This window comes from Haliotis rubra, unplaced genomic scaffold, assembly GCF_003918875.1.
Source record: "Haliotis rubra isolate DU_JTF1 unplaced genomic scaffold, ASM391887v1 Scf229, whole genome shotgun sequence".
Classification (NCBI taxonomy): Eukaryota; Metazoa; Mollusca; class Gastropoda; order Lepetellida; family Haliotidae; genus Haliotis; species Haliotis rubra.
Genome location: NW_025766325.1, coordinates 137,287 through 161,701, shown reverse-complemented (window position 1 = coordinate 161,701; position 24,415 = coordinate 137,287). Strand labels below are relative to the sequence as shown.

The 24,415-nt window shown below is 41.6% G+C and overlaps 1 protein-coding gene across 1 annotated transcript in view; it reads right to left on the bottom strand.

The window, feature by feature from the left end:
- LOC124277859 overlaps nt 1–24,415 on the bottom strand; it is a 64,543-nt gene that overhangs the window by 39,919 nt on the left and 209 nt on the right. Inside the window, exons 2-11 of the mRNA XM_046713573.1 lie at nt 22,603–23,177; nt 22,390–22,435; nt 21,582–21,718; nt 17,563–17,665; nt 14,767–14,782; nt 13,982–14,010; nt 13,190–13,314; nt 10,644–10,770; nt 6,546–6,564; nt 2,942–2,964 (exon numbers count right to left, since the gene is read on the bottom strand). Coding sequence (XP_046569529.1) covers nt 2,942–2,964; nt 6,546–6,564; nt 10,644–10,770; nt 13,190–13,314; nt 13,982–14,010; nt 14,767–14,782; nt 17,563–17,665; nt 21,582–21,718; nt 22,390–22,435; nt 22,603–23,147 — 1,170 coding nt within the window. The 5' untranslated portion in view covers nt 23,148–23,177. The remainder of the gene's footprint in view (nt 1–2,941; nt 2,965–6,545; nt 6,565–10,643; nt 10,771–13,189; nt 13,315–13,981; nt 14,011–14,766; nt 14,783–17,562; nt 17,666–21,581; nt 21,719–22,389; nt 22,436–22,602; nt 23,178–24,415) is intronic.

The window sequence follows — 24,415 nt, the reverse complement described above, 5'->3', positions numbered from 1 at the left end:
TGTGTAGAGACGAGCCAATCAAAACCCAAGGTGCGCTCTGAAGTGCCGAACTGAATGAAAGCGCCGCAGTGGAGTGAACGCTCTGTCCGTACATAGACACCACAGAAGCAGGAAGCATAACCCAAAAGCCAAGCTGAGCACCGGTATAAACTGTAGGTATCAACGCCGAAGTTAGAAGGATTGTTGAAGGTAAACTCACAGTAGAAAAAGTCACTGTAGGTAACGTAGTTTGCGAACTAGCAAACAAAGTCATGATGACAGTAGGCGCATAGAGGTAATCAGATAATTCGGCAAATGCTGACAATTCAGCAAATACTGTCGGATCAGTGAGTTCTGTTGGAGCGGCGACCTGGTATGGTGCGGCGATCAAGATCGGTTCTGAGATCTAGGTTGGTTCGACAATCTGGATCGGATAGGTGATCTGGTTCGGTACTGTGATCCGGTTCGGTCGGGTGATCCGGTTCGGCTGCGTGATCTAGAGCGCTTAGTGAATTGGGACCGGTGCACTCGTCTAAAACACTGTACCATACAGTAATGGTGTACTGAACTGAAAAGGTGTTCTAATAAAAAAACAGTTCACTAGGTTGAATCGTTGTTCCAGTCGATACGGAACACTGGGCTGAAGTGTTGATCCAATCGAAAGCAGCGCACTGGGCTAATGAGTTGGACCGAGCGAGAGCGGTAAACTGAAGTGAAACGGTGCACTGGAATGAACACTCGACCCATACATAATCGGCGCACTAGAGCGTAACACCGAATGGAAGCAGTGCACTAGACAGAAACCACTGAACTAACAGGGATTGTTGAACTTGATATCATCACTGGAGTTGGAGGGATCGCCGTGGACAAGTTCGCACTACAATAAATCATTGTAGGTAAGTTAAAAGCCGATCCAGAAAATTAGAGACACATTGCCAGCATAGAACTGCCAATCGGGACTGTGACGGCAAAGTATGAAGTTCACTGCCCGAGTGGGGGGAGTCATCCTGTCCGGATACTAGACTCGAAGTCTGGGGTTGGAATAACTGACGTAATTCTCACTGAGGTAGGAATCCGTTGCTGCATCGAGAAATCTTCGTTAAGTGATGGTGATCGGCAAGCTGTTTAGCACGGATGATCTTGCTTTGAATGTTGAGATGATGATGGACCCTCAGAAAGCCTCCGACGATCCCTGTCTGCCACTACGTCTTGTGCCCATTCCACGATAACGGAGAACGCTTCATCGTCCAAATTGGCACAATAAAAGCAATGGTGAGGCCCATCACACCATCCAATACAATCAACACATACTGTGAGGATCAGCGGCAGAAAAAAATACCTCTGTAATTGTCACAGTGTTATCTCTACTGGGAAGATCGATTACTTTTCCCATGATGAAAAGAAGAGATGAGTGGCAGACAGAGAATAACACACGTCAACAGCAGTGGGCAACAAGAAAGTGATTGACAGCTAGGGGACGTTACATGATCATCTGAGCGATCTGCACGCTTATAGAGATGATTGACAAGTCATTCTATCGGAGTGGGGGCAGAGGTGACTGGTGGTACAGAGGCCGAAAGATTTGATTCAACTTAGCCTACAGCACGTTTCCACATATGGGTCAAAGAAGAAGAGAGAGGTGCATACCGTCAGGTGGGATAAGTTTAAAAAATAGTATATTTTGATAGCAAGTGAAAGTGTAAATTTTGAAATAACCGTGAATTTCTAGTGAAAATTAACAATTTTAAGGACAATGATACACATCACGATACGAAAATAAGAATTGATACATTTATCGACAGATAAAGTATCACAGTTATCGATACTACAATATATCATCACAGCTCTATCTATCACCATATATTACCATAGATAAGCCAACCCCCTAACTTGACCCTTAAAATCAGTGTCAAAATGGTATGTTTTGTACATAAGCCAATCACCCACGATGGGATCCTAATCACGGCACACACAGACCACAGACTACCGCCTCGTTTTCCATGGACTGCTAGTTTACAGTAACATCAGTAAAAATGCGTGAATTTAAATGGCTTGCTTATTTTACCCCATTCCATGTGCGTACAACTTCCGCTTACCACATTCATGAGGGTCCGTATAACCTTAGTGTTGATTATATAATTTACATTTATAGAGCAAAAACTAATTAAAATTACACAATACTAGGATATATTTCTTTGGGATAAATAATAGTATTCTGTATTATATTTTACAGATGACTGCATCAGAATTCATCCCATTATATTATTGTGCATGTTTGAACTTGATCGCCGGGAAACGTGTGCACAGCTGATTGTTATTTCCGGCTCAAATACACACGGTAATCTTAATCCCTGCAAATAATACAATGCCCAGCAAAAAACAACTTAGAACTTAAAAGGTAAACAATTTTGTCTAGTAATGTTTCATTGCAAATTTGACGTCTTTACTGACAAAGTCATCTTCTGTTGTTTGTTCATAGTAAGTGTAACCCATAGATAAGCCGACCCCCTTCTACAGACTGCTTTTTTGGGTCCTCCGCTTATCTATGTTATTGTGGCGAGTAAAACTGAGAAATTCAAGCCTTTAGTGGTAGTACACGTCATAATTTATATTCATCTTTAGAGGGATTAAAAAAGTCAAGTCACCTGTTTCAATCAGAGGAAGTTATGCTGCTCTTAATCCTCTTCTCGAACAATTTGAGCAAAATGTTTACTGAATTCATGGTTGAATATGTTTTTTTTGCTATACACTATCTCCCTGGTCTCCCTTTTTCACCGGCATTTTTTACATTTTAGTGGGACGATCTGTATCAAACCAACGTGATGTGTGTATTGAGCAGGTGCCCCACTAGACAGATACCAGTATCAAACAGAAGTGATGTGTGTATTGAGCAGGTGCCCCACTAAAGGGATACTTGACAGATGTTTGAGCACGTTGAAGAGAGAATTGAGAAAATACAAACTTGTTCAGGTCCATCACTTTCTTCTGGAACAAAGAAACAAATAGCTTTTACAACAAAATGGGGTTTTTTTTATAAAAATTATATATTAAACTTATTTAGGCTTCTCTCCCCTTTCTGCCTGAGGTACAGTGGAAACCTCTGTTTCTATGTTCCCAAGAACACGGGTCGGATTAACGTGAGATGGCTGTAGTTAAAACAGGGGGGCATGGACACTCAGTCGTTGGTTATGGAACAGTTACCGGACTCCAACGAATATGCACTATTATGAGTGGTATTAGTAGAACAGCAGTATTTTGCCTTTGGTTTGGTATACCGTAATGCAATCCCAAAATTTGGTATTTTCGGTTTTCGTACTATCATTTTATTAAGCTTTTTAAACCTTTTGTAAATTATCGGATCATCAATAAAACGACCTTCCTCCAGTTCATTTTATTTGATTAAATATAATCTCATTTTCATTCATTAAAACTGTTTATAGTAACATCGGAGAAAACGTGTGGCAATCGGCAACACCTCATTCGATACGCGTGTACCACTTCCACTTACCATGTTCCTGAGGGTCCATTTTTCGAACCTACCACGATAGCACCAATTTCAGCAATCACGAGCTGATTACCGCCTCGTCATCAATGGACCCCTTGTGAAGTCATATTTCACAATTTATTGTCAACATTTTGTTTTTTACAATCAAAGTTGCATGTACCGCAGGAAGTCAACAGTGACTTGTCCAACTGTCTCATACGTAAAATGTATCCAGCCACGTAACCCAAAGTGCCGAGTCTATAATAATTATTATGTTAAATATGTTCATAGAAAACATGCATTATACTAATATGATAGCAGTATATATTATGTCTGTTAATATAACTGCTTGAGATGTAAATTATTCTGGTAATGGGATAAAAATTCTTTGATGCTATATTTTCGGATCATTTTTAACTGAATCACCGGTAGATTGGAGAAAAAGATTTGTACACACCTGATTGCTATATCCAGCTTAGTTGAATAACAGGTAGCATAAAAGGTGCAACAATTGAATTATCATGTCTAATTATGTTTGATTGCAAGTTTCCTTTACACATATTTAGTTTCATTTACAAAGTTCGTTCTTTTACCTCCAAGTTTCCTTTACACAAATTTAGTTTCATTTACAAAGTTCGTTCTTTTACCTCCAAGTTTCCTTTACACAAATTTAGTTTCATTTACAAAGTTCATTTTTTTACCTCCAACGTTACGATACAATACCATATAGTTTTGATTGGGCACAAAACACGAAATAGCAGTTCTGTTATGTCTATGGAAAATACGAGTTCACTTAGCCATGGGTATGGATCTGGTGACTTTCCCATCACAGTTTTTAAGCCTAATGTTTGTTTGTTGTAGTACACAAAGATCTGAGCTTATCTCGTAACAAGCTATTTCAGAATAATGAACATTTAACGACCAATAAAAAGAGAAAGCAGCCTTCTCAAGCTAAAACATATTTGTTTCAAAAAGGAGAATTACATTTCAGAGTGGACTTTCAAAGATAGTTTGAATGAATCTGAAAACTGAATAAAAGAAATTTCTGGAATGTGCCAAGATTGTGTAGCTGTACTTCCCAGGGACCGTGGAAAGTCTCCAAATGTTTAACCGAATAAAACGAGAGATAGACAAAGATTTAGAACAATGATCAGTCACACAGACTGTAAATGTCTTATGACTGCTGCCTTGTGTTAATTTCTATAATTTATTTATCTGTGATATGTCATCAACAGAGCCACATTCGACAAAATCTGATTTGTGTGTGTCTTTTTTGAGGCATGAACTTTTCTGAGACATAGTGGTGATTTCATTGCAGTAAATGTTGATGTGATATTAGTGACTCTTAATGACAGTTTTGCTCATTCAAAATAACAAAGATTACGGTTATTTTTTCCATGTTATTAAGCAATGTAAGGTTTGGCTCTTTGTTGTTGATTTCCTGCAATATGATCATATCTCATATACAGAACCAAATTCGTTATGGCCAAGAGGGGAGCAGAAACTACATTTAGAACTCAAATTGCAGTTGGAAATGACGCAAGAAGAACAAGTACATCATGGGTCATGGTCAGTTTTCTGATTTACAGATAGAGCATGTTTTCGTGTGATCCAAAAAACTTTCACAAAGTCCGAAATATATGGCTAATTAATTACAAATTTTGAAAAATAATCCATGATTATGATGTACAAAGGATATATGAAGAAGATCCAAGCATTTAGTTTGATGGATGACTCATTATAAAAGAGGATTAGCTTGGATTGTTGAACAGAGGAATTTTCCTCCAAACCGTCCTGTTGGGCGAAAATGGAGAGAGGTCACGAGGACGCTGGTGCACATGGACGGGGGAGGCGCTTTCAGGTGAGATGGCCATGTGAATACAGAAACAGAGATTTCCACTGTACCTCAGGCAGAAAATGGAAAGAAGCAATAATATGAGTCAGGATAAGGAAAAATTATAAGTTTTTTTTTTGACACATTCATAATTATTTAACTCTGATACGTGAATAAACTAAAGAATCAGGGTACTGTTTCAAAAAGTGATTAAAGCATAATGACTGCATAGACCTGTGTTACAGAATAGAAATAACAATAACCAATATTTCATGTTAGCTTTGTAAAACAGGAACCAGATTGTCTACAGAGGGATAAGCATGTGATGAGGCCCAATTCTTACACACAGGGTGCCAAGAACCCAACCTTCTCATGTCTAGTACAAGTTATACAAGGGTTAAGGCCCAACCATAGTTGCTTCTTACAGACAGGGCGCTGGGCACCTAATCTACTCGTCTAGTACAATCTATACAAGTGTTGAGGCCCAACCATAGTCAACTCTTACACATGGCACCAGGAACCCAATCTCCTCATGTGTAGTACAAGTGTTAAGGCCCAACCATAGCCCTCTGTTACACACAGGCAAACTGTAGTGCAAATAGGGTTGCCCAACTGAGAGAAAAATGACCAATCTTCTTATATGTGAGCAACGCAAGCAAAGGTTCGTAACAAACTTACCTCATTTCAGTTCAAAAAATATTTTTTAATGTCAAAATAAATTATCACCACCATCAAAGGTAGACACCCATTTCCTCACAGGGTTGTGCTCTCAGATTTCCAACCTTATATTTAATAAATACTCACATAAAATGTTTTTGATTCAACATTTTAAGCCCCACTCGTCGCATGTTAAATCGTTCTTCACCTCCATTACCTCTGCCAGTTTTCGGTTCAACTACATTTGTGCTACAGTTTGCCTGTGCTTACAGATAGGGTGCTTGGAAACTAACTTCCCATGTCTGGTTCAAGATCAAACTTATCCATTATACTCATGAGGTGCAGGGAATCTCCTGACCCCTGACCTCCATTACCCCTGCCGGCTTCCGGTTCAACTACATTTGTGCTACAGTTTGCCTGTGCTTACAGATAGGGTGCTTGGAAACTAACTTCCCATGTCTGGTTCAAGATCAAACTTACCCATCACACTCATGGGGCGCAGGGAATCTCCTGACATGGCCTACTCACACTATATATGTGATGAGGCCCTATACAAGCCCTATACAAATCAATGTCTTCATGAAATCTTACCTTTTACAACACCCCTCAGCTGAAATCAAGAAAAGAATCATGTATTTGAACAAGCATTTAACATCAAACATAAACAATTTTGCAAACTAGTCCCAGGAATTCACAATTATTTTGGCTCGTTGGCACTCAAAAGAAACCCTGTCTCACAAATGGCCATGAAAGAATGGTTTGTCCCAGAATAGTGAGTGAGTGAGTATGGTTTTACGCCGCTTTTAGCAATATTCCAGCAATATCACGGCGGGGGACACCAGAAATGGGCTTCACACATTGTAACATGTGGGGAATCAAACCCGGGTCTTCGCCATGACGAGTGGACGCTTTAACCACTAGGCTACCCCACCACCACCCCCCACCCCCAGAATATGAAATACAAGCAGTAAGTGAATAGTTGCCTAGTGCAAAAACTATGTTAACTGTCATTTAAAAATGTTTAATATTCAATAGCAGATGACAACATTACTGTCCAATGTTATATATTACAGTGTTGGCTTTTATCCCATCTGGGTTGGCTACATTCCATTTTGCATATCTTGTTTTGATAAATAACATCCAAATTCATCAAATGACAATACATTAAAAATAATTCATAAATATTTGATTTTACTAAACACAAATAATAAATTGAGTTCATTATGGGATATGGTTCTTTCCATTGTGAATAAACTGCAACAGACCTAGTGACAGACCTCGTACACAGACATCGATGATAATCATATGAACTAAGATTCAAAACATGACATGGCTTCAGCTACTGTATTCAATATATTTAGCACCCTCTCAATAATAAATGCTCCCTAATTCTGAATTCAACATATTTAGCACCTCTCAATAATAAATGCTCCCTATTACTGAATTCAACATATTTAGCACCCTTCAAATGCTCCCTATTATGAATTCAACATATTAAGGCTTCTATTACTGTATTCAATATATTTAGCACCCTCTCAATAATAAATGCTCCCTAATTCTGAATTCAACATATTTAGCACCTCTCAATAATAAATGCTCCCTATTACTGAATTCAACATATTTAGCACCCTCTCAATAATAAATGCTCCCTATTACTGAATTCAACATATTTAGCACCCTCTCAATAATAAAGCTCCCTATTACTGTATTCAACATATTTAGCACCCTCTCAATAATAAATGCTCCCTATTACTGAATTCAACATATTTAGCACCCTCTCAATAATAAATGCTCCCTATTACTGAATTCAACATATTTAGCACCCTCTCAATAATAAATGCTCCCTATTACCGTATTCAACATATTTAGCACCCCCTCCCCAATAAGTGCTCCCTATTACTGTATTCAACATATTTAGCACCCCCTCTCTAATAAGTGCTCCCTATTACTGTATTCAACATATTTAGCACCCCCTCCCAAATAAGTGCTGCCTATTACTGTATTCAACATATTTAGCACCCCCTTCCCAATAAGTGCTCCCCATTACTGTTAACATATTTAGCACCCTCTCAATAATAAATGCTCCCTATTACTGAATTCAACATATTTAGCACCCTCTCAATAATAAATGCTCCCTATTACTGAATTCAATATATTTAGCACCCTCTCAATAATAAACGCTCCCTATTACTGTATTCAACATATTTAGCACCCTCTCAATAATAAATGCTCCCTATTACTGAATTCAACATATTTAGCACCCTCTCAATAATAAATGCTCCCTATTACTGAATTCAACATATTTAGCACCCTCTCAATAATAAATGCTCCCTATTACTGTATTCAACATATTTAGCACCCCCTCCCCAATAAGTGCTCCCTATTACTGTATTCAACATATTTAGCACCCCCTCTCTAATAAGTGCTCCCTATTACTGTATTCAACACATTTAGCACCCACTCCCAAATAAGTGCTGCCTATTACTGTATTCAACATATTTAGCACCCCCTCCCCAATAAGTGCACCCCATTACTGTATTCAACATATTTAGCACCCATCCCAAATAAGTGCTGCCTATTACTGTATTCAACATATTTAGCACCCCCTCACCAATAAGTGCTCCCTATTACTGTATTCAACATATTTAGCACCCCCTCTCTAATAAGTGCTCCCTATTACTGAATTCAACATATTTAGCACCCTCTCAATAATAAATGCTCCCTATTACTGAATTCAATATATTTAGCACCCTCTCAATAATAAACGTTCCCTATTACTGTATTCAACATATTTAGCACCCTCTCAATAATAAATGCTCCCTATTACTGAATTCAACATATTTAGCACCCTCTCAATAATAAATGCTCCCTATTACTGAATTCAACATATTTAGCACCCTCTCAATAATAAATGCTCCCTATTACTGTATTCAACATATTTAGCACCCCCTCCCCAATAAGTGATCCCTATTACTGTATTCAACATATTTAGCACCCCCTCTCTAATAAGTGCTCCCTATTACTGTATTCAACACATTTAGCACCCCCTCCCAAATAAGTGCTGCCTATTACTGTATTCAACATATTTAGCACCCCCTCCCCAATAAGTGCTCCCCATTACTGTATTCAACATATTTAGCACCCATCCCAAATAAGTGCTGCCTATTACTGTATTCAACATATTTAGCACCCCCTCACCAATAAGTGCTCCCTATTACTGTATTCAACATATTTAGCACCCCCTCTCTAATAAGTGCTCCCTATTACTGTATTCAACATATTTAGCACCCCCTTTCTAATAAGTGCTCCCTATTACTGTATTCAACATATTTAGCACCCCCTCCCAAATAAGTACTCCCTATTACTGTATTCAACATATTTAGCACCCCCTCTCTAATAAGTGCTCCCTATTACTGTATTCCACATATTTAGCACCCCCTCCCCAATAAGTGCTCCCTATTACTGTATTCAACATATTTAGCACCCTCTCAATAATAAATGCTCCCTATTACTGTATTCAACATATTTAGCACCCACTCAATAATAAATGCTCCCTATTACTGTATTCCACATATTTAGCACCCCCTCCCTAATAAGTGCTCCCTATTACTGTATTCAACATATTTAGCACCCACTCAATAATAAGTGCTCCCTATTACTGTATTCAACATATTTAGCACCCACTCAATAATAAATGCTCCCTATTACTGTATTCAACATATTTAGCACCCCCTCTCTAATAAGTGCTCCCTATTACTGTATTCAACATATTTAGCACCCACTCAATAATAAGTGCTCCCTATTACTGTATTCAACATATTTAGCACCCCCTCAATAATAAGTGCTCCCTATTACTGTATTCAACATATTTAGCACCCACTCAATAATAAATGCTCCCTATTACTGTATTCAACATATTTAGCACCCCCTCCCCAATAAGTGCTCCCTATTACTGTATTCAACATATTTAGCACCCCCTCCCTAATAAGTGCTCCCTATTACTGTATTCAACATATTTAGCACCCCCTCTCTAATAAGTGCTCCCTATTACTGTATTCAACATATTTAGCACCCATCCCCAATAAGTGCTCCCTATTACTGTATTCAACATATTTAGCACCCCCTTCCCAATAAGTGCTCCCTATTACTGTATTCAACATATTTAGCACCCCCTCCCTAATAAGTGCTCCCTATTACTGTATTCAACATATTTAGCACCCCTTCCAAAATAAGTGCTCCCTATTACTGTATTCCAACATATTTAGCACCCCCTCCCTAATAAGTGCTCCCTATTACTGTATTCAACATATTTAGCACCCCCTCTCTAATAAATGCTCCCTATTACTGCACTCAATAAGCCCTCCCTCCCAATAAGCCCTCCCTATTACAAATATGTAGCATGCTAAGTGCGCCTCCCCCAATTCATTAACATGTTGCTCAATTTAGTCATCATTTACGACAAGCAGTGGGGTACTAAGGATACATTGTACCATGGAACAGGGATGTTAGTCAATGTTTGAGCCACATAGCAATACCTGTTGATTGACTGTTCTGCGTGATTTTTAACCACTTCCTAATTAGTGCTGCTACCTTCCTGGAGTATCCTAATACCTGTCCCTTTTGGATTATAATTAGCTAAGACCCCATTGGGTACTAAACAACACAATAATATCAAACAAAGGAACTCACAGCCTTGCAGTTCACTGCCACAGATACATTAATCAGGCCTTTTCCATAATTGTGGGTTGTGTTCAGACATTTCACTGCATCTTCATAATTGGCGAAGGAAACAAAGCCATACTTAGCTTTTCTGGTCCTGAAAGATGTGTGAAAATGGGTTTACATTCAAGAAACAGCACTTATATAACCATGTTTATGAACATGTGTTTAAGGCTGCTAATACAAGTAAGAAACACTGGTTTTACAGTGCTTGCCCTCTGAGGAATCTGCAGTTCAACATGGATACTCCACTCAGACACAGCATACTCACTCTGAGCTGTCCTTGGTGTTTAATGCTGGGGATCAATAAGTACCATGCAGGGTATCAACAAGTACCAGTCAGGGTGTTCTGCCATCCCTACAGGGCCTCTCAGGGCCCCAACAGCCAAGAGCAGGTAACTCTAACGGTCAACCTCGACATTCAAGATGTCGAAATATCCTCCCCCCCGCCTAGTGTCTGTCCAATGTTTTGAAAGAGTATAGTATGGGGACTCGATAAAAACTTCCCACTTAACTATTAGCCCAGCTAGCGAAGCTTACTGAGGGAATTTCAACGATTGTAGCGAGCAATCGCCGAGTGTCTATCGAGTTGGTAATGACGGATGAACGTGCTCAGTCGGCTCCAAATAACCGCAAAGCAGATCTCCTCAATGGACAGCAGCCGTAGCACTCGCCTTAGAGGTGGCAACTGCCCTAACCGAATGACCTTTCAATCCCTCGAGCAAGATAAGCCTTGGTGTATATAACCCATACAAATGGCAGAGACAAGCCACCTTGATATGGTCTACTTGTTCCTTGGAGTGAGTGAGTGAGTTTAGTTTAAAGTCGCAATCAGCAATATTCCAGCTATATGGCAGCAATCTGTACTTAATCAAATTTTGGACCAGACAATCCAGTGATCAACAGCATGAGCATCAATCTGTGCAAGAGAGCCTGACCACCCGATCCTGTTAGTCGCCTCTTACGACAAGCATGGGTTAGTGAAGGCTCATTCTAACCCGGACCTTCATGGGTATAACTTGCTCCTTGGAAGACCTTTCCAATTGTTTATCCTTATGGACAGCCTTGAGAGTCATACAGACATCTAAGACGTGAGCACATGCAAGAGAGGTACCGGATGATGGAGGCTGTGATAGAGCTGGAAGTTTAATAGGCACCGTTAATAGGTGCTGTCAGTCTTAGGACAGTAAGAGTCTGGCAAGCAAATGCTGACCCTGTCCTTGTGAAAAACAGTTAGCTCAGGATCCGCTGACACTGCATGAATGTTCCCAACCCGTCTGCCAGATGTTACCGCCACAAGAAAAGCTGCCTTCCACATCAACAGCTGAAGAGAGAGAACCGACAGATTGTGAAACAGAGGACTGGGCAACCAATCAAGAACGATTGAAAAGTCCCATTGGGGACTAGTCCCTGGACAGCCTGACGGATCCTGTCCACACCTGCGAGAAAGTGCTGTACAAGAGGGTGCTGCCCCAGAAGTGCACCATCGACAGGTATATGACATGGTGAAACAGCTGTGGTGTAACCCCTAATGAGAAGCCAACCATGACTGAAAGAACATCCACACAGTGACTAGATCTGCAGAAAGGGGATCAAGAATCTGTGTGCTGACATACCAGCACGTATAGCAGGCCCTTTCTATCCTCTTACTGAACGTTTGTCGAATCCCTCTGCGAAGCCAGAATTGTGTCTGTAACTGGTTCTGGAATTCCGCTCGCTTGGAGGCAATTCTGGACAGTGGGATTTGGGTGGGGCCCTCTGTTCTGAGACAAAAGATCCGGTTGAAAGGGTAATAGTACAGGAGGCTGAACCAGAAACCTGAGAATTATCGGAAACCAGCATTGAGCGTTGGCTGGGTGGCAAGCTGCGATAGGACTCTGGGGATCAGTGGTATTGGTGGGGAGGCCCACAGTACCCTGTCCGTCCAATCAAGCTGGAAGGGGTTGGAGGCAATCGCCCTCAGATCCGTATCATAGAGCAAAAAACTGGTATCTGGTTTGTCACTCCAGAGGCAAAGAGATCCACCTGGGATGACATTCAGTATTTGCATCATTTCACTCATCATTAGAAGAATTCACTTGCAACGTCCTTCTCTCAGAATGACAGAATAAAAAGTGAGGTACGAGGTTGATGCTCTTCACTGTCCGGAGCCAGAGTGGCCCTGTAGGGGTGGCTGAACAAGGCAAAAACAAGTTTTTGTTTTGTAAATATGTTATTAGAAAATATAGTTACAAATGTCATAGGATTTTAAAATGGACATTTAATGCTTATAGGTACCCCAAGAAGGATCTCTTATGAGAAAGAACGTAATTTGGGGAAACTAGCTTCATATTAAAATAATAAAAAAATACTATTGCCAAAATCTAACAGTTGGCCTCCATGCAACCAAGTCAGCAAGTCTGATCTCTGGAACCTGTAAGTGGTTTTTAACACGAAATATGGTTCCTGGAGATTCCTTTTTTTAAATCCAACACTCAGTGTCTATATACGTTCCCTTTTATGTTGAGACATCTCACCTCCTAGCATTTTCTGCTACATCACAGTAGGTTATATTTCCCCATTGGGAGAAGTACTCGCACAGGTCCTCTTCAGATACTTCAAGAGGTATGTCAGCCACATACAACTTGTACTTTTCTAAATACTACAAGAGAGAACAAATGTCCATGGATAGTTTACATATGCAGTCAGGAGTTAATATTTATCGTTACAGTGATGAACAGATTCTGTTATTTTTTTTCAGATTAAAACTATCAGGACTTGTTCACTCACTGTTCAATGCCACACTCAGCAGTATTCCAGCTACACAAAAGCAGTTTGTAAATTAGTGAGTCTGGACCAAACAATCTAGTGACTGATATCATGAACACTGACCTCAACAATTAGGAAACAATGACATGCTAGTCACATATTCTGACCATCCATTCAAGTTGTCACCTCTTATTACAACACACTGTGTTAACTTTTTCTAGGTTGTATAATACATTCCAACTTTCACTTCCCCTAAGATCTTTGTTTTGTGCTACAGAGAGATCAGGTTTTAATGAGACTGGACAGTGTTTCAGTCATAACATAGCATCTAAGCTGGACACTGGTGGAAAGCTGAAGCTGTCAGTGAAATGACCACTTTGCTGAAACATGATCATGGCTGTGGTACTGACAAAGCAAACCTGACACCAATCAGATATTCCAAACACCTGACCCGCAGGCCCTTTCACTGTTTAGGAGGTAAATCTCAATGTTGAGGATAGTATTAGTCTTCCATGTACAAGAACGAATAAATACCATCTTTGTTTCACAGAAATACATACCCATTTAACATCAGGATTCGTTTTTGGATCTGAAACACATAAAGTTATTGTCAAGCAATTCTAGAAGTTGTTATCAATAGTCATTCCTAATTCAGTTGTTTGTTTACAGTATTTGAACCCACAACAAGGACAGTACATATCAAAGAAACCATGCCCCCATATTATTTCACTCATGAAATCGTTTTCAATTACATTTGCTTCAACCAAATTGCAAAATTGAGTGATTTCCCTTTACCAGATGCTTTTCAACATGTGTTGTATCAAGAGGATCTATCTGCAAATGTTGAAGCTTAAGTGCTGTTATGTTTTTCACATGTTCCATATTTACTTGACACATTGGACAACTCGAAGCTTTGTCTGTTTTGCTTGTCGTTTACCGCCAAACTCTGCAATTTTCTAGCTACAATATGCATCAACCACGTCAGCAAGCCTGACCACCTGATCCCATAATTTTTTAAATTCCAAAAATCACCAAATGGTACCAGTTCACCACTGGAATGATCCGTAGTTTCAAGAAGAAATATTCAACAGTTTATTAGTTCTGCTCTGGAAACAGGAAATGAATGGAAGGATGGTACAGCAGTTTTTAGGGTGGTATGTAGAATTCAGTATCCATCTGTCCATACATCCATGTTTCTTTTCCTTTTTCAACAAAGAAGATAAATAAAATTTCTTGTGTGAAAGCATTCCATATGTGAGTAATAAGTATTGTTTTACTTCATTAGACAAGATAGGTAAGTTCTCATATACTCCTGCATTTTCTCAAGATATTTTGGACAACTTACCAAATTCCCGATCATGCTGGAATAAGGAACAAAGTATATAATTAGAAATTTAAGTTTTGAGTGAGTGAATGAATGCTTTTAGCAATATTCTGGCAATATTCCAGCAGGGGAAAACCAGAAATTGGCTTCCCCTATTGTACTCGAATCAAACCCTGCTATTTGGCGTGACAAGCAAACAACTAGGCTACCCCACCATCCAAATTTCAGCTTTGACAAAAAAGAAAACCAGTAATCCCTTTGTAATTACATGTTGTCTAATGTCACTGTCACATTTTGGCAACCTGTCCTGGAAGTAACTGACTCCATACCAGACTGACATCCTGGGGAACAAGCCATGTTGTACAAATCAACCAACACCCTGAGTTTGACCATGTGATGTAACTCACCTCTTACAACAAGCAAAGGTTACAAGGTACCTACTTCATCCCCAAATCCCAAACAAATAGTTGTCACAGAAAATTGTGGTTAATAATTCCACGAATACTAAATCTTAATTTCAAGTCAACTCAAGAGAATGGTTAAAATAATCCCTTCTAGGATGTGAAGCAATTCTACTGATGAAAGAATAGGATTCAAAAGATTTGCTGTCCGCTACAATGTGATAACAAAAATGGTGTACTGATGTAATCGCCTCAATTATAAGAAGGGACAACAAGCATTCGACACTGGGGACTTCTTCTACAGAACCCCCAAGGAGACAGGCATGGAGGACTGGGGCCTGTTGTACACCACAACCCATAGGGAGACAAGAATGGAGGACTGGGGACCTGTTGTACACCACAACCCACAGGGAGACAAGCATGGAGGACTGGGGACCTGTTGTACACCACAACCCCCAGGGAGACAAGCATGGAGTACTTGGGACCTGTTGTAGACCACAACCCACTAGGAGACAAGCATGGAGTACTGGGGACCTGTTGTACACCACAACCCACTCGGAGACAAGCATGGAGTACTGGGGACCTGTTGTACACCACAACCCACAGGGAGACAAGCATGGAGGACTTGGGACCTGTTGTACACCACAACCAACAAGGAGACAAGCATGGAGGACTTGGGACCTGTTGTACACCACAACACACAGGGAGACATGCATGGAGTACTGGGGACCTGTTGTACACCACAACCCACAGGGAGACAAGCATGGAGGACTTGGGACCTGTTGTAGACCACAACCAACAGGGACACAAGCATGGAGGACTTGGGACCTGTTGTACACCACAACCCACAGGGACACAAGCATGGAGGACTTGGGACCTGTTCCACAGACCACAACCCACAGGGACACAAGCATGGAGGACTTGGGACCTGTTGTACACCACAACCCACAGGGAGACAAGCATGGAGTACTGGGAACTGTTGTAGACCACAACCTACAGGAAGACAAGCAAGGAGGACTGGGGACCTGTTGTAGACCACAACCCACAGGGAGACATGCATGGAGTACTGGGGACCTGTTGTACACCACAACCCACAGGGAGACAAGCATGGAGGACTGGGGACCTGTTGTACACCACAACCCACAGGGAGACAAGCATGGAGGACTGGGGACCTGTTGTACACCACAACCCCCAGGGAGACAAGCATGGAGTACTTGGGACCTGTTGTAGACCACAACCCACTAGGAGACAAGCATGGAGTACTGGGGACCTGTTGTACACCACAACCCACACGGAGACAAGCATGGAGTACTGGGGACCTGTTGTACACCACAACCCACAGGGAGACAAGCATGGAGGACTTGGGACCTGTTGTACACCACAACCAACAAGGAGACAAGCATGGAGGACTTGGGACCTGTTGTACACCACAACACACAGGGAGACATGCATGGAGTACTGGGGACCTGTTGTACACCACAACCCACAGGGAGACAAGCATGGAGGACTTGGGACCTGTTGTAGACCACAACCAACAGGGACACAAGCATGGAGGACTTGGGACCTGTTGTACACCACAACCCACAGGGACACAAGCATGGAGGACTTGGGACCTGTTGTAGACCACAACCCACAGGGACACAAGCATGGAGGACTTGGGACCTGTTGTACACCACAACCCACAGGGAGACAAGCATGGAGTACTGGGAACTGTTGTAGACCACAACCTACAGGAAGACAAGCAAGGAGGACTGGGGACCTGTTGTAGACCACAACCCACAGGGAGACATGCATGGAGTACTGGGGACCTGTTGTACACCACAACCCACAGGGAGACAAGCATGGAGGACTGGGGACCTGTTGGACACCACAACATACAGGGAGACACGTAAGGAGGACTGGGGACCTGTTGTAGACACAACCCACAGGGAGACATGCATGGAGGACTGGGGACCTGTTGTAGACCACAACCCACAGGGAGACATGCATGGAGGACTGGGGACCTGTTGTACACCACAACCCACAGGGAGACAAGCATGGAGGACTGGGGACCTGTTGTACACAACCCACTGGGAGACAAGCATGGAGGACTGGGGACCTGTTGTACACCACAACCCACAGGGAGACAAGCATGGAGGACTGGGGACCTGTTGGACACCACAACCTACAGGGAGACAAGCATGGAGGACTGGGGACCTGTTGTAGACCACAACCTACAGGAAGACAAGCAAGGAGGACTGGGGACCTGTTGTAGACCACAACCCACAGGGAGACATGCATGGAGGACTGGGGACCTGTTGTACACCACAACCAACAGGGAGACAAGCATGAAGGACTGGAGACCTGTTGTACACCACAACCTACAGGGAGACAAACCATGACATCTACTTGATAGCACAAGTTTATTTAAACTCACCGAGATAATAATCCGCTTCTTGTGGATGAAGTGTGGTCGAGCAGAGAGAGCAGCCATAGCAGCCTCTTCGTTGACATACTGCACAATGCCTGTTCCTGTGGACCTGAATTATAATGTCAGGTGTTTTATGTGACCAAGCTGCAGGCCGCTAAAATCTCAAATCTGCACACACACTAAAACCTGATGTAGCAGACAGTGTTTACTATGGTCCTATTTTAACCCCAAAATCAAGTTTCATTTTCTGCCACATGACACAAATATGCAAAAAAAAAATACAGAATTGGAAACTGTATCATTTTACTATCTTCCTGATCTTACACTTTTTATAAATAAATACATATTACTCATGAGTCTACTTCTGTTTTCATTTTAACCACCAAGTAAAGATAGTATGATACTGCATGGAAACAAACTGACAAAAAAAGAAAGTCTGGAAATTTTAACTATAATTTGTATATTTATATCCTATCTCACATTTTGTACTTTCTCTCACTCTTCAAGTCGACCCACTGTGTGGAAATGAAACTGTAAACCCAAACTAGGCCTCTCTTGTCCTTTCACCCACACACTCCATGCTGCTCCCCCTATAGGACAATACCTGTGACTCCAGAGAAGCATGCAGCACGCTCTACTACCTGCTCATGTGACAACCCATCTCTCATCATTCTCAATCTTGGAGCAAAGTCGTAATCAAGGTAATGGGGAGGCCGGGCAGGCATCCATTGCATGAGGTGTGATAAGTATATAAATATACAATTTATAGTTAAAATTTCCATATTTTAAAACTTATCCTATCTCACATACTTATCCCACAGTTGGACATCACAGTAGTGACGCACAAGTGAGGCCTGTTACGAATCCGAAGATTCCATAACTCCCATGCTTGTGATGGGTTAATCCACAGAACCCCTCAGCGTACTAAGCACAAAACTCTCAGGGAGATGGGCGCTCCCAAGTAATGTGGTTTTCTGCCACAACTAAGAATGAAAGAACGCAACCCAGCAAATAAACCCCACCTCGCCACAATTTACAGAAAGCCCCAGTGAATTAAGATCTCTCGATCTTGATATGACCAGCCCCTGCTTTGAGACCGCCCTCGCAGAAACCGTCGATACGAGGGTAGAAGGGGAAAGCTCTCTATGTTAACGTTCAGTTATGAACGACATCGAATGACCCTCGCTCAGCAACTTAGGAGCAGAACACATTGAAATCCACTGGAATTCAGTAATTCACACTTCACTGACGTAATTGCGCCGATGAGTAGAGGTCAGTAAGAATGAGTGGTGATCACCTCTGCATCTTAGTACGAAGTATGCCTCAGTGTGTATGACGAAACCAAGACCGTCGGCTGTACTGAATGCCCTACTGATGAACCAGGTGAGTAAGATCTAAGCATTTAGGCCCATAAAGTAGAACAAAGGATGAAGTTGGATTCAGACTTGTACAAGGAAGCAGTGAACCACGTGGGGTACAAGTTTTTTTTCTATAGGCGTTGGTGGGTCGAGGACAGGGGAGGTAGAGGAAGAGGAGGAGAGAGAGAGGGGAGATGGTGAACTGGTAACTGGTTCTTACCAACAAAGCCAAAATGAAAACCCAGCTTCTTCGGCTCGAACTTCACAGGATTGACATCTAACGCATTAAGTTCAGATATACTAGCCATAGTAGCCTAAGCGGCAATGAAGAAGGTCTTAAAAGTGATGCACTCAAACTCTTTCTCGTGCAGTGGTTCGTAATCACTGGAGACAAGAGGACGAGAGGTCCCAAAGCAGAGGCCGGAACTTCTTCGATTGGTCAGTCAATCTGTAAATCCGAAGATAAAGTTGGGCCAAGACTAGCTCTGCTAACAGTAGAAGTAGGACGATTCAACGAATTAGAGTGATCCCTGGAGCATGGTCGATCTGACGAATGAGAACGGTCCTGGGAAGATGTACGATAATATGCAATGGCCAGAGCAAAGGACGAAGTTGGAAGATTCATTGAATTGATGACCCCAGAGGTAACAGCCGGGACATCAAGCTGAGGAACTGACAAGACAGGTTGATACGACGAATGTCTGGAAAGGGTGGATTCATCAAAGCTACAGCCGGAGTTGACATAGGGACGTTCTCGGAATCTTAATGCGGCGAACTGGATAGCGACCAGGGTGAACGAGAGCTGGACAAAGAGGCCCTGTAGACAACTCCTTGGGGTTCGCCGAATAGTCTACTACCAGTACCCGAGAGGGAACAGTCCAATGAGGTGAATGATCAGATCACCCAGTTGACCCAACAGATGACGCAAGGTAGGAATCAGATGACGCTTCTAGGAAATCCTCCTGTTCCGAAACAGGGGTGACCAAACGACGGTGATCTTGACAGGGCGATCTTTCTTAGCCTTCTCGGCAGACCAAAGTGTTTATACTACTCACAATCGTGATCCAAAGAACATAAACCAATGCAGTCAAACAAGTGGTGTGCCTGTCTGATGTGGAAAACATGTTCTTTCATTAGTTGCAAAATTTCCTCTTCTTAGGGACCGTTCATAATTTATTGCTAGGATGATGATTTTTATGGAGAAGCATGTATAATGTGAATGACCCCCCCTAACATTTATGTAAAAAAAAATACCCCCCTGCATGTCATGCACAAAATCAAGACCCCCCCATCCCCGTCCCATAATTTCTAAGCATGATTTTAAACATATTTTTATGTACAAAATTGCTGACCCCACCTAGTACGCGTGTACAAAATTGCTGACCCCACCTAGTATGTGTGTACAAAATTGCTGACCGCCCCTAGATCCCAAGAACAAAATGGGTGAATCCCCCTTAAAATCATCAGCACACACCCCCCTAGCCATAAATTATGAACAGTCCCTTAGAAGATGAATCCAAGTTCCCCATGATGAAAAAAAGGGACGTCAGGAAAAGTTCTAGGCTTAAAAGACAAGAAACAGAATAATGAGAGATGGGTGGTCACATGAGCAGGTAGTGGAGCATGCTGCATGCTTCTAAGGAGTAACAGGAACTGTCCTATAAGGGGAGCAGTATGGGGCGCACAGGCGAATGGACAAGAGAGGCCAAGCTTGGGTTTTACAGTTTCGTTTCCACTCAGTGGGTCGAATTGAAGAGAGAGAGTACAAGACATGAGATAGGACAAGAATAAAAAAAATGTATGGTTTGGAAAGCATCCTGACCCTAATATGGAGGGTGTAAGAGGCAAAATACTACATAAACATGATAAACAGGAAAAATAGAGTAAAGCTGACCACAATTCCAATTTAGTTTACAGTTAATTTAGTTTTGCACCACTTTCAGCAATTTTCCAGCAATATCAAGGCGCTTGACAATAGAAATTGGCTTCACACATTGTACCCATATGGGGAATCAAACTGTGTTTTCGACATAACAAGTGAATGGTTTAACCACTGGGCTATCCCATCATCCCATCCCAGCCTAGCATACTAGACATAATACCAAAAAAGCATCATTAACTCCAAAGTCATTCTGATTAACATCACCACAAGTAAGGGGTGAGTGCATGAGTATGGTTTTATGGAGCTTTTAGCAATATTCCAGCACAGTTGGTTACACCAGAAATGGGCTTCTAACTCAAGTCTTCAGCGTGACGAACAAACGATGACGAACTAACCCCCAGCTTTCCCCTTGGCCCCAACACAGGTAAAGAAGTCTTGTCATTTTATTAGAAATTTGAAAGTAGACAACGTGCGCAATGGTCTCCAGCCCACATGCCAATGTCTAGCAAAGTTTCCATCATGATCTACATAACCAACTGATTTTGCAAGATCACAGTTACACCTGTCAAAGTGTTTATAATATCTAGGTCTTGATTAGCAGTTTGAATTGTCTTTATTGCAACATAATCAAAATCAGATTCCTGGCAAAGAATTCTGTCATATTTTTCATCTTGTGAAACTGGAAAATGGCCTGTAACTTTAAAAGTAAGAAAGTTCTCTGTTACTATTTCACAGATTTAATGCAGATTTCAGAGTGAATTGTCATGTAGTCTTTTTCTACTCACTGTCCTTCATCGTCATTGAATACATGGCACTTCGTCAGGTCCCCAAACATTACAAAGTACTTGAACAGGTCAGATGTTGTCGTCTTCAGCTTCAGGTTGAAGACAAAATACGTCCTTGACCTATCAGCTGCATCAGTCTACAGCAAATGAATGGATAGAAAGATGGATGAATAGATGAATGGGTGGAAGGATTGTTAGTTTGTTTGTTGTTTAACGCCGCACTCAGCAATATGGCGGCAGTTTGTAAAGAAATCAAGTCTGGACCAGACAATTTAGTGATCAACATGATGAGCATCAATCAAAGCAATTGGGATATGATGACATGTTATCAACCAAGTCAGCAAGCCTGACCACCCGCCCCCGTTAGTCGCCTCTAACGACAAGCATGGGTTGCTACAGACCAATTCTAACCTGGATCCTCATGGGTTTTACTGGTATGTGGACAACAGTGGTATGTAACATATATACCATGGTAAGAGAAAAATGATATAGGAATACTGACTGACTGTCTGAGTTTAGTTTTACGCCGCTTTTAGCAATATTCCAGCAATATCACGGCGGGGGACACCAGAAATGGGCTTCACACATTGTGCCCATGTGGGGAATCGAACCTGGGTCTTCGGCGTGACGAGCCAACGCTTGAACCACTAGGCTACCCCGCCGCCCCCGATATAGGAATAGGAGGAATCAGTAACAGCATGAAAATGCTGAGTGTGCATTCTTTCATGTCACTTTTAGCAATACCTGCAATACAAAAGCAGGTTCAACCTCTCAGAAACAACCCCATACGCTAAACATGAGAACTCACCGTGCCACACATCCAGTCGGCATCCTGACCCTTGATAGGTGAACCTCTGCAACAAACATCAAGATTGAAGATGACATTGTGTTTACAACAATGTTACATGTTCTGTAGTGGCTTGACACCACAGTAATAAACATCACAAACAATAACATCAATACTACAGCTTCATAATACAACAGTATCCCACATGAAAAAACGCTGACAGACAACACCTACCCCGTTTCAAAACGTGACCTCTTGGCATCCGGAACACCAGTAAAATCTTCCCCTGAGGACTGTGCCGGACGTTTAAAAGTGTCACCACCACCTGGCATGACTTTGGACATTGGCGTCATGACGTGTGGATCTGTCTCAATATGGCTATACCGTTCATCAGTGTTTCCAGGTACCCATCCCCTTTCTTCATCAGCAAAATCTTCCCCTGAGGACTGTGCCGGACGGTTAAAAGCCTCACTACCACCTGGCATGACTTTTGGCACTGGCGTCGTGATGTGGGGATCTGTCTCAATATGGCTATACTGAACATCAGTGTTTCCAGGTACCCATGCCCTTTCTTCATCAGTAAAATCTTTCCCTGAGGACTGTGCCGGCCGCTTAAAAGCCTCACTACCACCTGGCATGACTTGGGACATTGGCGCCGTAACGAAGGGACCGGTCTCACTCTGGCTATTCTGTTCATCAGTGTTTCCAGGTGCCCATGCCCTTCCTTCATCATAACCTCCTGGCCACTGACCTTGGGGATAGCCTTGATAGCCTGACATGACAGTGCAGTGTCATATATCCTTGGGTGTCTGAAACGGTCAGATAATTCTTCATTTACTTCTTTTATATAAGGATTGTTAATTCAAGAAAATTATCACAAACATATCTTGTATGTAGCAGATAACATAATAATATAATGATGCCAACTGAATTTCACAATATGAAATGAATGGCAGTTATACCAAGCCACCCTCTAAATTCAACAGCATTTATTCTAAGACTTCATAATAATATCAGCTCCTTCAATATCAGCTGTAGTGTCTTCGCGATGGTCCCATCTTGTTTTTAAAAAACCCATAATGGTCTGGTACTTTCAATAACAATACGGAATTGTATCCTGCAGTAAAAAGTGAGGTCTAAATTAGACTGACTGACTGAGTTTGGTTTTACGCCGCTTTTAGCAATATTCCAGCATCACGGTGGGGGACACCAGAAATGGGCTTCACACATTGTGCCCATGTGTGGATTCGAACCCGGGTCTTCGGCGTGACGAGCCAACGCTTTAACCATTAGAAATTAGAATGGTCAGACTTATGGTTTGTAGTCCCCAGTCTTTGCATTCATTGAGGTAGGTTTTCCTTTCTGGAGTGCCCAAGTGATGTAACTTGGCACAGTGAACAGTGATATTTGGGCAACCTGTGCCCATAGTGGCATATGGAAAACAGTTTAAAAGAAATGTATAGGGGCAGAAACTTAGTGGTACACATGTATCTATATCTACTTCAGATCATGCTGATTTCAACTAAGACTAAGGTGTTTGTTGTGAAAGTGTTGAACAGTCAGATTCAACAGAGGAATAGGCCTGTATCAAGGGGTAAATATTTTTATACATCATATGTTTTCAGACAGTAGCTATAAGATGGAGTGTTCCATTAAGCAGACATCATAAATGCTAATTGTTTTAAGATTAAGTTGTCTTTCATAAGATAAGGACATTGTTTTTGTTGTACATGTGATCAGAGAGAAAACAATGGATGAAATCCCATAAAACGGGGATACAGTAAATTCCAGTGTTAACAATAATATTTCAAAAAGTTTAACAAAGATTATTTTTCAGGTTCAAAATAACTGTCGAGTTGGATATTGCAACTTAAACGGTCTTCAATAATGCTCGACTTAAAAGGCTGGTTCCAGCTTGGCCGGTGAGCAGACTTCAACATATTCAATGGGGGGGTTCTATACAAAAATGTCAGGTAAAAGTTCCTCCCGTTCCCCCATCCCAAATAATATGTATAAATATTCTAGAATTATAAACAAAAGTTAACAC